The sequence below is a fragment of the Loxodonta africana genome, chromosome 1 (assembly GCF_030014295.1).
Source record: "Loxodonta africana isolate mLoxAfr1 chromosome 1, mLoxAfr1.hap2, whole genome shotgun sequence".
Lineage (NCBI taxonomy): Eukaryota > Metazoa > Chordata > Mammalia > Proboscidea > Elephantidae > Loxodonta > Loxodonta africana.
The window spans coordinates 109703195-109717217 of record NC_087342.1 but is presented as its reverse complement, the minus strand read 5'-3'; the positions used below and the strand labels follow the sequence as shown (position 1 = coordinate 109717217).

The 14023-nt window shown below is 38.7% G+C and overlaps 1 protein-coding gene across 6 annotated transcripts in view; it reads left to right on the top strand.

Annotated features, from left to right (window-relative positions):
- LOC100658257 (24-hydroxycholesterol 7-alpha-hydroxylase) overlaps positions 1-14023 on the top strand; it is a 104656-nt gene that overhangs the window by 16396 nt on the left and 74237 nt on the right. For all 6 annotated transcript variants that reach the window (XR_010322281.1, XR_010322282.1, XM_023545222.2 and 3 more), the window contains exons 2-5: positions 223-358; positions 8264-8438; positions 11618-11767; positions 12678-12771. Coding sequence is in view for 4 of the 6 variants with exons in the window: in XM_023545222.2 (XP_023400990.1) it covers positions 223-358; positions 8264-8438; positions 11618-11767; positions 12678-12771 (555 nt within the window). In the remaining 2 variants the exon portion in view is untranslated. The remainder of the gene's footprint in view (positions 1-222; positions 359-8263; positions 8439-11617; positions 11768-12677; positions 12772-14023) is intronic.

Genomic DNA, 14023 nt, shown 5'->3' with positions numbered 1-14023 from the left:
CGTTTGATGCTCTGGGACCTGAGGTCATTCTTTGTGTCTGTTTTATTTAGTTTCTCGAGTTTTTGTTGTCAGGGGGTAATTACAGTGCGTGTATCTAAGGTGCCATATTGAACCTCTTCCATCATTGGGATTCTTGAGGAGAATAAACATAACCCATATCACAGTAATTTATTTATCAGAAATGCTTACTAATATGATCTGTGTTTATGTGTTTTATTTCAGTACGGACCAATATTTACAGTCTTTGTTGTGGGAAAACGAATGACCTTTGTTACTGAAGAAGAGGGAATTGATGTGTTTCTAAATTCCAAAAAAGTAAATTTTGAACTAGCAGTGCAAGAGCCCATTTATCGTACAGGTAAAGAATTTTTTTAGATAGTTCATTTGAAATACAACATTGGAATCCAAGCATTGTTTTATATAAAAATTATGTTCTCGCTCCTCAACCAAGAAAGACAGGGGCTCATTATTTTATTCTTGAGGGTAGGGATGGGGGGAAGATTATATGATGAGTTTGTCTGGACATTGAAAAATAAACCATTGGCAACATAATAAATTTAGATTTCAATTAGCCATATGTAAAAGATGAGGTCAGCTCTCTGATTTTTTCTTCGGAGAATATTTGGGACCTGTATCATGTTTCAGCTCCCAAAATAATGCTAACACTCTTCTCCTGCTTGTACATACACTGTTGTACAGGCAACAGCTCTTGGCTTAATTACATGTTGCTACTCTGCTTCCTGAAAGTAGAATTCCACTGCTTGATAAGCCCTTTACTATGGCATTTCCTGACATGTTCCATAGGGCCATTAAGGTAAGCAGGGCTCGGCTTGCCCTTTCACAATTCTTCATCTTCATAGACTGCTAGATTGAAATGATCAGCGTGCTTCCAGTATGGCCATCATTATTTCTTCTCAGACTGTAAACATGTGTGCTGAGGCTCTCTGTCCTTCCAGGAATGCAGAGCTGGTTCATTTTATGCCTGGCTCTTTTCTCTCGTTTCACAATGGCTGTGGTTGCTTCTACTGTGTAGGGCTTCTTTCTCTCTGCTTTCCTTTTCTTTCTTTCCTCTCGGGTTTTTCTTTTCATGTAACCTCTTGTGCATTTCTTGCCATTAAGACAAAAAAGTTTGCTTTAAAAGCTATTAATGACTAAGAAGAATGATTATTTTTTCTCCTTGCTTGCATTAAAAACAAAAACAAAAACAAAAAACAGTATGTTGCATGAAAAAAAACTACGTTGGACTTCAGAGTTTGACAAATGCACAGTTGTTTCAGCACCACCACAAGCAGGATACAGAACAGTTCCATTATTCTAAAAAATTCCCTCATGCTGCCCCTTTGTAGACAAACCCTCATTTCACCCGTAACTGCTGGCAAGCACTGATGTGCTATCCATCCCTATAGCTTGCCTTTTCTAGATGTCATTTAAATGGAATCATACAGATAAAATCTTTGAGTCTGACTTAGTTCACTCAGCTTAACACATTTGAGATTTATCCGTGCTGTTGTGTGTATCAGCAGCCCTTTCCTTTTTAGTGCTGAGTAGTATTCTGCTGTATGGAAATGCCACATCTTGTTTATCTGTTCACCTGCTAAAGGACATTTGAGTTCTTTCCATGTTGTGCAATTATGAATAATGTTGCTACAAATCTTTGCATAAAGGTATTTGTGTGAACGCAAGTTTTCATTTTTTAAAAATACCTAGGTGTAAGACTGCTGGTTCATAGGGCACATGTATGTTTAACGTTGTAAGAAACTACCAAACTGTTGCCCAGAGTGGCTGTACCATTTTGTACTTCCACCCAACAGTGTATGAAAGTTCTAATCGCTCCCCATCCTTTCTAGTACTTGTTATTGTCAGTTTATTAATTAAAAAAAATTTTTTTTAGATGTTTTAATAGGATGTAGTGGTATCTCATTATGGTTTTAATTTGCATTTCTATAGTGAGTAATGACAGTGAACCATATGCTTACTTGGCATCTGTATATATTTCTGTTAAGATATTTTGCTCATTTTAAAAACTGAGTTTTTTGTTTTCTTCTTGTTGAGTTTTGAGAATTCTTTATATGTTCTGAAAACAAATTCTTTGTCAGCTATATGATTTGCAGATATTTTCTGCCAGTCTCTGGCTTAACTTTTCATTTCCCAAACTGTTTTTCACAGAAGAAAAATTTAAATTTTAATGAAGTCCAATTTACGATTTTTAAAGAGTCACGCTTAAGTGTCAAGTTTAACACTTTTCTTAAGCCAAAGTCACATGATTTTTACTCCTATGTATACTTCTAAAAATTTTATAGTTTTACATTTTACAATTATGGTTATGGTTCATTTTGTGTTAGTTTTTGTGTAAGGTGTGAGGTGTAAGTCGTGGCTCATGTTTTTGCATATGAACATCTAATTGTTCCAACACCATCTGTTAAAAGCCTATCTTTTCTCCATTGATGTTGTCCCACAGTTTCCTGAGGCTTTGTTCTTTTTTTTTTTTTAATCTTCCTTTCTCTGTATTCTTCAGACTTTATAATATATATTAGTCTATTTTTCAGTTCACTGATTTTTCTCTGCCATTTTGCTGTTAAGCTCATCCAGTGAATTTTATATTCTCAACATTGTATTTTTCGGGTCTGAAATTTCCTTTTTTCAAAAATATAGTTTCTGTTTTTCCGCTAAGGACCTTTTCTTTATATTTCTAAAGTGTCTATCTTTGCCTCATGGAAGATCATTCTAATAGTTACTTTGAAGCCTTTGTCCAAATCATTTTATAGTCAGCATGTGTTGATTGACATTCTCTAGACAAATGTAAATTTTTTTGTTCTTTATACGTATCTTAGCTTCTTAGGGCTGCTGAAACAAAATACCACAAATTGGATGGTTTTAAAGAACAAAAATCTATTTTATAACAGTTCAGTAAGCTAAAAATCCTAATTCAAGGTGTCACAGGGCTATGCTCTTTCTCTCTCTGTTGGTTCCAGGAGGGAGATCCTTCTTTGTCAGTAACCCCCGGAATTTACTGGCATTCCTTAGGTTGTAGGCAGATCCTTATATAGTATATTCCCTAGAAGTCTCCCCTTTTATAAGACACCATTCAGAAGGCATTGGGTTTAGGGCCTACTCTGGGTCTGGGTCTACTCCAGTATGACCTTGTTTAACTTAACTAATAGCAAAAGAAAAATCCTATTTCCAAACAAGGTCAAATTCAGAGGTGCAGGGCTTATAACTTCAACATATCTTTTGGAAGGATACAGTTCAGTCCATAACAGTCTGCCCTCTGGTTCCCCAAAATCCATGTCCTGCCTATGTGCAACATATATTTATCTCATCCCAGCATTGCCAAAAGTCTTAACCTATTCCAGCATCAACTCCAAAATCAAGTCCAAAATCTAATGTTCGGAATCATCTAAATCAGGTATGGATGAGAATCTGGGTATGGTTCATCCTGGGCAAAATTCCTTACCATCTTTGGGCCTGTGGAACCTAAAATGTAAGTTATCTGCTTCCAAAGTATGCTGTGGAACAGGCATGAGGTAGACATTCACATTTAAAAGGGAGAAATAGAAGGAAAAGAAGAGGTCACAGGTCTCAAGGAAGTCTGAACCCAGCAGGGCAAATTTCATTTGATCTCAAGGCACATCTGGATAATGACCTCACCCTCTGAAACCTAGATGGCAGCCCCACCCTCTGAAACTGAGGGAACAGCAGTACCACCTTTGGGCTTGTACTAGCAGTTCTGCTGGTCTCTGAACTATTCCCAGGATCATCCTTTCCTTTTCTTGAAGAACAATAGATGTTTGCAGTCAAGCAGCTCCATCAGCCTGTTTCCTGCCTGTGGAATTCCAGGAGGCAGACAGCTTTCTTTAATTTTGTGCTGTGTCTCTCCCCTTTAGTCTAAACTGGGAGCGTTTCTGGTGCCATGATTGATTGGATTACTAGGTCACACACCTTATCTCTTTAGCAAATGGTTGTTCAGCCACAGGCTTAGTGTCCTCTCCAGAGCATGCTTTCTTCATCTTTGCAACAGAGTTTTCCAAATCTTTAAGTTCTGGTTTCTTTTCACTTAACAGTTCATTCCTCAATTTCTCTCTTTCCTCCCACATTTTATACTATAAGCAGGAAAGAGAAACTATGATACCCCTTCAGGATCTTACTTACAAATCTCCTCAGTCAAATATCCAAGTTCATCACTGACAAATTCTACTTTCCACAAAGCATTCAAACATAATTCATCCAAGTTTTTTGCCTCTTTATAATACAGATCCCCTTTCCTCCAGTGTCCAGTAACATGTTCCCTATTTACTTTTAAGGCTTCACCAGAAGCACATTACTATCCACATTCCTAGCAATATTCTGTTCATGATAATAGAAGCTTCCCCTATAGCTCTCACCAGAATCACTTTCTGAGTCCTCACCAGAATGACTTTTAATATCCTAATTCTACCGTCCGTCACTTCAAGACAATCTAGGCTTTTAATGTCAAGTGCCTCATACTCTTCCAGCCTCTACTGATTACTCATTATCCAATTCCAAAGCTACTTCCACATTTTTTAGTGTTTGTTAGGGCAGCACTACCACCCTCTGGTACCAAACTCTGTCTTAGTGTCTTAGGGCTGCCATTACAAAATATCACACGGTGGATGGCTTTAAAGAACAGAAATTTATTTTCTAACAATTCTGGAAGCTTATTGTTATTAAGTGCTGTCAAGTCAATTTTGAACTTGTAGTGACCTCATGTGACAAAGTAGAACTTCGATGGCACAGTGGCTAAGACCTTGGCTGCTAACCAAAAGGTCATTGGTTCAAATCCACCAGCTACTCCTTGGAAACCCTATGGGGCCGTTCTACTCTGTGCTTCTGTGCTGTAGGGTCACTATGAGTCAGAATTGTGTAGATGGCAAAGGATTTTTTTTTTTTGGAACCCTTACAGGAATAGATTTCCGGCTCTTTCTCCCATGGAGCCACTGGGTGAGTTTGAGCCGCCAACCTTTCACTTAGCAGCCAAGGATTTAACCATTGTGCCACCAGGGATCTGGAGGCTGGAAGTCTGAATTCAGGGCATTGGCAGGGCAATGCTTTGGGGAAGATCTTGCCTTGTTAATATCCCCAGACATTTATTAGAGTTTCTTACTTGTAGACAGATTACATGGTATCTTCCACCTCTGTGTGACTCTGTTTTTGTGCTTGTTTTCCCTTTTTATAAGGCAGCACTCTGAAGGAATTAGGTTTAGGAACCACCCTACTTTGGTATGACCTCCTTTAATTTACCTGATAACAAAAGAAAACTCTTCTTTCCAAACAAGTTCACAGTCACAGGTAGGGGGTAAAGGACTTCAACATATTTTTATAGGGGATACAATTCAATCCATAACAATATGTTGAGTAATTTTTAATTACATCCCAGGCAGTTTAGATTTTTTTTTTTTTTAATAAGACTCTGGGTTTATGAGACTTTGGGTCCTATTAAAAGCCTCTGGAAGATATTGAATTTTTGTTTCAGCGGGCATTCAACTCGGTGTGTTAAATCTGCAAGTTCGTTTTATAGTTCCAGCATCAATTCAGTTTTCAGACTTCTGCAGTGCTGTTGGGTCTGGTCCATGCACATGCCACTCAGGGGTTTAGTCTGATATTCGGGTGGTGATTTATATCATAGTTTAGTTTTTAAAAGCCTTTGCTGGAGCCCTGGTGGTGCAGTGGTTAAGAGCTTGGCTGCTAAGCAAAAGGTTAGCAGTTCGAATCCACCAGCTGTTCCTTGGAAACCCTGTGGGGCAGTTCTACCCTGACCTATAGGGCCGCTATGAGTCTGAATCGACCTGACAGCAATGGGTCTGGTTTTTGTTTTGTTTTTTGGTTTATGTTGTTTTGGTTCTGTTCCGTATATGCACGTCTTGGGTGAGAGCCTCGGCTTTGTTTTATAGTTCACGCAAAGAATTAGGGAACCCTTTTTCCAGCTTTCTTTTACTGGGATTTCCCCTCTACTCTCTGGCCCTGGGGACCCCTTTTCCCAGTCTCCTGTCTAGAAAGCCAGTGCAGGAGAGGGGTTCTCTCAGAGTTTTTGTCCCTGTTCCTGTTGTATAGTTCTGTGTCACTGGAGCTGGTTTCAGGCGAAGCAGCCATTAAAAAGAGAGGAAAAGAATAGTGTGGTTCCCCCAACACTCTTTGTATCATGAGAGCTCCTTTTTCCAATTCCTCTGGCCAGGGAGATGTTTTTTCTCTCAGGATTTTAAGTAAGTGCCTGTCACCTGCTGTCACTTCTGTGGAAGTGCAGCTTTGCAACTGGGACCACCCTTGAAGCAGGTCCGAAACAGAAAAATACGAAATAAAAAAGAAAATGGAGATTCTTCTTACACTCTGTCTGCAAGGCAAGGCCCATTTTCCCTGTCCCTTGACTGCAGAGAGGGCTTCTCTGAGAGGTTTTGCTGTCTGTATCTGCAGAGTATTTCTGGTATTCCATCTGCCTTAGAGTCAAAGCTGGAGTTACAGAAGGTGTTATGGATTGAATTGTGACCCTTGAGATATCTGTTGAAATCCTATATCTGTAAATATGATTCTCTTGGGAAATAAGGTTTCTTTGTTATGTTAACTAGCTCATGTCTGAATAGGGTGGGCTCTAAATCTAGATACTTCTGAGTTATAAAAAGGACAGAATGGACACCCAGGGAGAAGAGAAAGGCAGACAACCGTGACAGATTCATTTACAAGGATTGTTGGCAGCTACTAAAAATGGAAATAAACAAGGAAGGACCTTCCCCCAAAGCCAAGCCCTGAATTCAGACTCCTAGGTGGTACAGTAGTTAAAGTGCTCAACTGTCAACCAAAAGGTCAGGAGTTCAAACCCACCAACAGCTGTACGAGAGAAAGATGGGGCATCTGCTTCCATAAAGATTTACAGCCTTGGAAACCCTATGAGACAGTTCTACAGTTCTACTCGGCCCTATAGGGTCCTATGAATTGAAATCAACTTGACAGCTATGGGTTTGATTTTTTTTTTTGAAATGGTGAGAAAATTAATTTTTGTTCTTTAAAGCTACCCACTTTTGAGGTAACTAAGACAGGAGGGAGAAAAATGCAAAGAACTCATTGTTGTACTGACCATTCTTAAAGGTTTGACTCCCCTCCTCAATCTACCTGCTGTTGTTTACTTTTTGGAGTCCTCAAGTAGTTGCTTTACATATTCTGTTCAGGGCTTTCATAATCACTGCAATTTTGGCCATAACAGAATTCTCTCTCTCTAAAAAAACAAACACACACTTTATGTAGACTCCCTTTACTTAACGTATTCTTTCTTCAGACAGGGATCATTACAACCAACTGATTATGTTGATATTTTCTTGGTTTTCTTAACCAAATTTCAGTTAAATGGACCTGGCACTACCACTGAGGTCTTGTTTGTAAAGATTCTTAACCCTGGTGTGAAGACTATGATAGAAAAAGGGATTGAGTATACACAACAGCCTGGGCTGTATTTTCAGTATGTTGCTGATGAGTTGGGACGTGAGAAAAAATTGAGAGCCACAACCCTAGAGTTGGATGTGTGTATGTTTTTAATGTACTCTTTTGTTCAATGATTCTACCAGTATTCATAAAGCAATGACTGAGTAGTAAGCTTTATATCATGTACTTTAAACCAGGGAGCTCAGACCAGCTAGAAAGACAAAGACAACATTACAGTAATATGTGTTTTGAATGCCTAATGATGGGGCAAAAACTATTAGTGGGGTTAGAAAAGACCTCCCGGAAAAAGTAATATTCAAGAAAACACATAATGGATGAATAGAATTTAGCAGGGAAATTTGGGCCTTGCTCTTGTGGGTGTGTTGTGTGGGAAGTTGATAAAGTGGGAAATATTCTGAGTGGAAAAGCAGCTTTTGAAAATTCTAGAATACGTAAAAAAGGATATGTTTTTAGTATACATGGGATATAGATTTGGTGGGAAGGGGCTGGAAATACCACCGGGGAGCTGGAAAGATGGTGGAAGGCCTTCTAAGCATTGTTAAGAATGGGAAGCCAGTGAAAGCTTATAAACATGGAAATAAAATCATCAGATTCGTGTTCCCCAGAGGTACTCTTAATCACCCACATATAGACCATCTTTAACATGAATTATTCTAGACTTTTATTACCTCATATGATTGGTTGAATCTTTCAAGTTTTATTTATATACTGTATCACTTGGCTATAGTCACTACTGACCAAGTAATAGTAGAGATATATTGACTGTATGCTTAACAAGATTGTTGCTTATTTTGAAAATAGTTTTCTGTTTTTATAGCATCAATTCCAAAGAATATATTTTTCACACTTCATGAAAAACTCTATATTGTGATGAAAGGGAAAATGGGGACTTTTAACCTCTATCAATTCAATGAGCAAGTGACTGAAGAATTGCATGGACAACTGGAGAATTTAGGCACTCATGGGACAATGGATCTGAACAACTTAGTAAGGTAAATAGATGCATAAATATGATTTAATCTTGCCTTTTTAGATTAAAAAATGTAAAGCCTAACAATTGCATTTTTGAAGTTATCTGGTGAGTGAAGTCTACCTGACTAGGCTATTAAGAGGCTTTTTGCTCTTTTAAATTCTAATTGATGGGTAGTTTTTTTCAGTTTAGCATTTCTAAAACAAGCCAATGTGATCAAATAAGCCAATACAATCACTGTAATAGATTTACCTCGATTTCTCTTTATCTATTCCATACAATTGTGTATGCTCTAGATGAATTTCTCTCATGATTATCACGCGTCCATCAGAATTTTGATAAACCATTCAGTGCAGTTTGTGATTTTTAGATCAAGAGGACAGAGAGAAAATAGAACCATGAAGCTGATGACAAAGGTCCAGGAGATGTTTGTGAGACATAATAAGGCAGCTGAGGCAAAGTCAGTGTGGCCCTCCTTCTAGAGGGGAGGTGCCAGGAGACAGAACAAGGCAGTGGAGGGGGCCCTGGAGTACTGAGCCATGTTCTGAAACTTCTTGGCAAAATTAGGGGCTGACATGGGGGCTGTGAGGAAAATTCTCCAAATGTGTAAGGAGATTTGGTAAAATGAAGTTACCTGGAACACTTTTCCATCTCAGTGGACTCCTAAGCTATTGAAGGCAAGATTAAATACTTTTGGCTCATAGAACACAGTCGCAATGAATGTTTTATTAGCAGTCCAGAAAGAAAGAAAGAAAACAAACAAAAATGATTAACCAAACTTTAAGAATGTCCAGTATCAACAACCAAACAAAGCAAATACTCAGGTATCTTTGAAGCTTTGAGGGAAGGAGATCCTGACATTTCTAGTGTTTTTATTGTTAGGTTCCCTCGGGTTGGTTCCAACTCATAGCAACCCTATGTACAACTGAATTAAACACTGCCCGATCCTGCACCATCCTCACAATTGTTACGCCTGAGCCCAGTGTTGTGGCCACCATGTCAATCCATCTTGTTGAGGGTCTTCATCATTTTCCCTAACCCTCAACTTTACCAAACATGATGTCCTTCTTCAGGGACTGATCCCTCCTGGTAACATGTCCAAAGCGTGTGAGACATAGTCTCACTATCCTTGCTTCTAAGGAGCGTTCTGGCTGTACTTGTTCCAAGACAGATTTGTTCATTCTTTTGGCAGTATTCTTTGCCAATACCATAATTCAAAGGCGTCAACTCTTCTTCAGTCTTCCTTATTCATTGTCCATCTTTCACATGTACATGAGGGCATTAAAAACACCATGGCTGGGGTCAAGCGCACTTCAGTCTTCAAGGTGACATCTTTGCTTTTTGACACTTTAAAGAGGTGTCTTGTGGCAGATTTGCCAAATGCAATAATGCGTAGTTTGATTTCTTGATTGCTCCTTCCATGTGTGTTGATTGTGCGTCCAAGTAAAATGAAGTCCTTGACAACTTCGATATTTTCTCCATTTATCATGATGTTGCTTATTGGTCCAGTTGTGAGGATTTTTGTTTTCTTTATGTTGAGGTGTAATCCGTACTGAAGGCTGTAGTCTTTGATTTTCATCAGTAAGTGCTTCAAGCCTTCTTCACTTTCAGCAAGCAAGGTTGTTTCATCTGCACATCACAGGTTGTTACTGAGTCTTCCTCCAATCCTGATGCCCCATTCCTCTTCACATAGTCCAGCTTCTCAGATTATTTGCTGGGCATACAGATGAAATAAGTATCACACGCAAGTAAAATTTCGCTGAAGATCATTCAAAAGTGGTTGCAGCTGTACATTGTCAGGGAATTGCCAGAAATATAAGCCAGATTCAGAAGAGGACATGCAATGAGGGATATCATTGCTGATGTCAGATGGATCCTGGCTGAAAGCAGAGAATGCTGGAAAGATGTTTACTGCGTTTTATTGACTATGCAAAGGTATTCACCTGTGTAGATCATAACAAATTATGGGTAACATTGTGAAGAATGGGAATTTTGGAACACTTAATTGTGCTCATGAGGAACCTGTACATAGATCAAGGGGCAGTCTTTCGAACAGAATGATGGAATACTGTGTGGTTTAAAGTCAGGAAGGGTGCATGTCAGGGTTGTATCCTTTCATCACATCTATTCAGTCTGTATGCTGAGCAAATAATCTGAGAAGCTGGACTATATGAAGAACAGAGCGTCAGGATTGGAGGAAGACTCATTAACAACCTGCAATATGCAGATGACACAGCCTTGCTTGCTAAAAGAAGACTTCAAGCACTTACTGATGAAGATCAAAGACTACAGTCTTCACTATGGATTACACCTCAATAGAAAGAAAACAAAAATCCTTACAACTGGACCAATAAGCAAAATCATGATGAAAAGATTTAAGTTGTCAAGGATTTCATTTTACTTGGATCCACAATCAACGTCCATGGAAACAGCAGTCAAGAAATCAAACAACGCATTGCATTGGGCAAATCAGCTGCAAAAGACCTCTTTAAAGTGTTAAAAAGCAAAGATGTCACCTTGGAGACTAAGATACTGGTGACTCAAGCCATGGTGTTTTCAATTGCCTTGTATGCACATGAAAGGTGGACAATAAATAAAGAAGACTGAAGAAGAATTGACACCTTTTAATTGTGTTGTTGGTGAGGAATATTGAATATACCATGGACTTCCAAAAGAATGAACAAATCTCTCTCGGAAGAAGTACAACCAGAATGCTCCTTACAAGCAAGGATGGCGAGACTACGTCTCACATACTTTGGACATGTTGTCAGGAGGGATCAGGCCCTGGAGAAGGTCATTATGCTTAGTAAAGTAGAGGGTCAGTGAAAAAGAGGAAGATCCTCAATGAGATGGAGTGACACAACGGGCTCAAGCATAGCAAGGATTGTGAGGATGGCACAGGACTGGGTAGTGTTTTGTTGTACATAGGGTCGCTATGAGTCGGAACTGACTTGATTGCACCTACCAACAACAACATTTCTGTTACCCCTAAATTCTCTTAACCGCAGTAAGCAAATATTACAGCCTCTTAAAAGCGACTTTTCCTCCAAAGAGTCTGTCACATATTATTATTTACCTCTAATTTTTTTTTTAATTTTTTTTTTTAATGTATAGCTATAAAATAATGCCTTTTTTTTGTATCCTATGTCTTTCTACTTTTTGTTATTGGGTATGACTTGTTACGTGTTTATGTCTTTGTAGGCTTCTCCTTTATCCAGCCATCGTGAATATACTCTTTAAAAAAGATTTTTTTCCCACAAACAAGAGTAAAATCATGGAATTCCATCGACATTTTCAAACTTATGATGAAGGTTTTGAGTATGGGTCCCAGATGCCAGAATGTCTCCTAAGGTAGAGAGTTGTTTCCTATAATTAATTCATTGACCAAGCTCCTCTCAGCACTCCATACATTTCTCTGTTCTAAGCAGACATAACAGCAGTTTAGGTGGAAAAGAGAGAAGCTATTTCTTTATGACCTGTTTTGGTTGTGTGCATGTTGAGGTAGGGACAGAAGAAGAGAGATGGTCTCTCCCCTCACCCTTTTGTTTTCTTATTTTGATGAGAGAAAAGAAAAGCAAAGAAAAAGAAATGGAAATAGAATGAAGAATTTATTTTGAGGCCTTTTGCCCTATTTATAGGTTATTATTGCCACAGTTTGGGTCCATGCTAAATTCCGGTGTCTCAGAATCAGACATTACCATCCTCATTCTTCCCGAGGCAAAAGTAATCTATAATCTATCTGTGTGGTGAAATGTATTTCTCACAGTTGGCTCTGATTAATGCGTATAACGCGGTTCAAATGCAAAGTAACTGAATAGTTTTTTTAATTTCTTGGCAGTAAGTCTAAAATGGTGACTGGTAGAAAAGATTAAAAAAGATTAAACCAGTTTGCTTTATCTGCCTTAACCCTGCCAGCAATTGATCGCTGGGCTGTGTTCTTATCCTCCCACAACTTAAAACAGCCAGAGTAAAAGCAGACAGAGCATGTTGTGTGGCCCTGTTTTCTTATTCAATGCCAGTCCTGTAGGAATGTAAACATTTATTCACAAAACACACTCAAACGTGGCTGCCTGGCCCTCTCAATTTTATTTGTGGGCTAATAAGTTTGAAGGTAGGACTCCCATGAAATTCTAGCTGAAAATGAAGACAAAATTTGAGGAAGTAACTATAATTACATAGATATTCACCTTTTATGCTGTGACCTGCTACTCTTAATGTACTTTCAAAAATTAATTTCTATGTATATTTTTTTCTCACATAGAAACTGGTCAAAGTCCAAAAAGTGGCTCCTAGCACTGCTTGAGGAAAACATTCCAGATATAAAAACTTATAAACCCACAAAAGTTAATTCCATGGTAAGTATTCTTTGGCTTTTTTGCTACAATATATGAGATAAAGATATTCATAAAATATGATTGCTAAAATTATATTACTGCTAAAAAATTGAGATTAATTAGATAGCATTTTTGTTATAAGCGTTGTGCTGGACATATTTACACATATTACCTTCTCACAACAGCAAGGTAGGTATTTACCTTATTTTATGTAAGATAAAACTGAGGTTACAAACAAAATTCTGAGGCTTTTCATTGATTTATACGTTAGTGAACAGCAGACTGTGTCAACAGTGACAGGTGGGAATAATGGCAAATCAGGAAAGGCTAATAAAGCTCCATAAGGTAGATGTTTCTCTTTTCAAAAAATTCAAGGAATAATGTGGTATGAATTAAAAAGCAAGGCACTAGGAGCTGATGTCCCAAGTGTTAGTCTAAGCCTGTGGCTCTCCAGGTGTGGTCCCAGACCAGCAGCACCTGCATTACCTGAGAACCACTCAGTCAGAAAATAGGAGGAGCCCAGAAATCTGTGCTTTAACAAAACCTCCAGGTGGTTCTGTTGCTGCTGACATCTGAGAACCATTTCTCCGGATGAATGGTTCTCAACCCTGGCTGCTTATTAGAATCACCTCTGGGGACTTTTAAAAAGTACCTGATGCCGAGGTTCACTCTCAGAGACGGGATGTGTTTGGTTTGGACTGCCTGGGCTCAAATCCAGTCACCAGGTGTGTAACTTTGGACATGATATTTAACCTCTCAGTCTCAGTTTACGCATCTGTTAACCCTTTTGTGCCTGGTGGAACAGGAAGCGACTGTGAACTTTTCAGCCTCTGGGGTTTATTGGGAAGTTGCTGTACCACTGACAGAACGCGCTGCTGCACGGCAGGGGCCTTTATGACTGTTTGAAGCTGAAGAAATGGGCGTGTGCTCCAAATGGTTTTTACAGGATATTGTGTGTCCGAATTTTTGATAGGAAAAATAGAAATTTTGAGAAGTTTTTATTTGTTACACATATGTACCAATAGACACCAGAGGGGACTCTGGGGTATAATTAGTGGTACTTCATATGTACCACTAAACACGGTAGACTTGTGGGAGGGGGAAAGAAAAAAAAAATCCATACTACCTATCAAAAATTCAGATACACTCAATGATTGAGCATGCTTCCATTAAATGAAAACACATGGTATCACAAAAAACTCAGGGCAGAAAACAATTGGGCCACCAAAGGGCTAAATGGGGTTTGTAATACCTACCTCATAAGGTTGTTGTG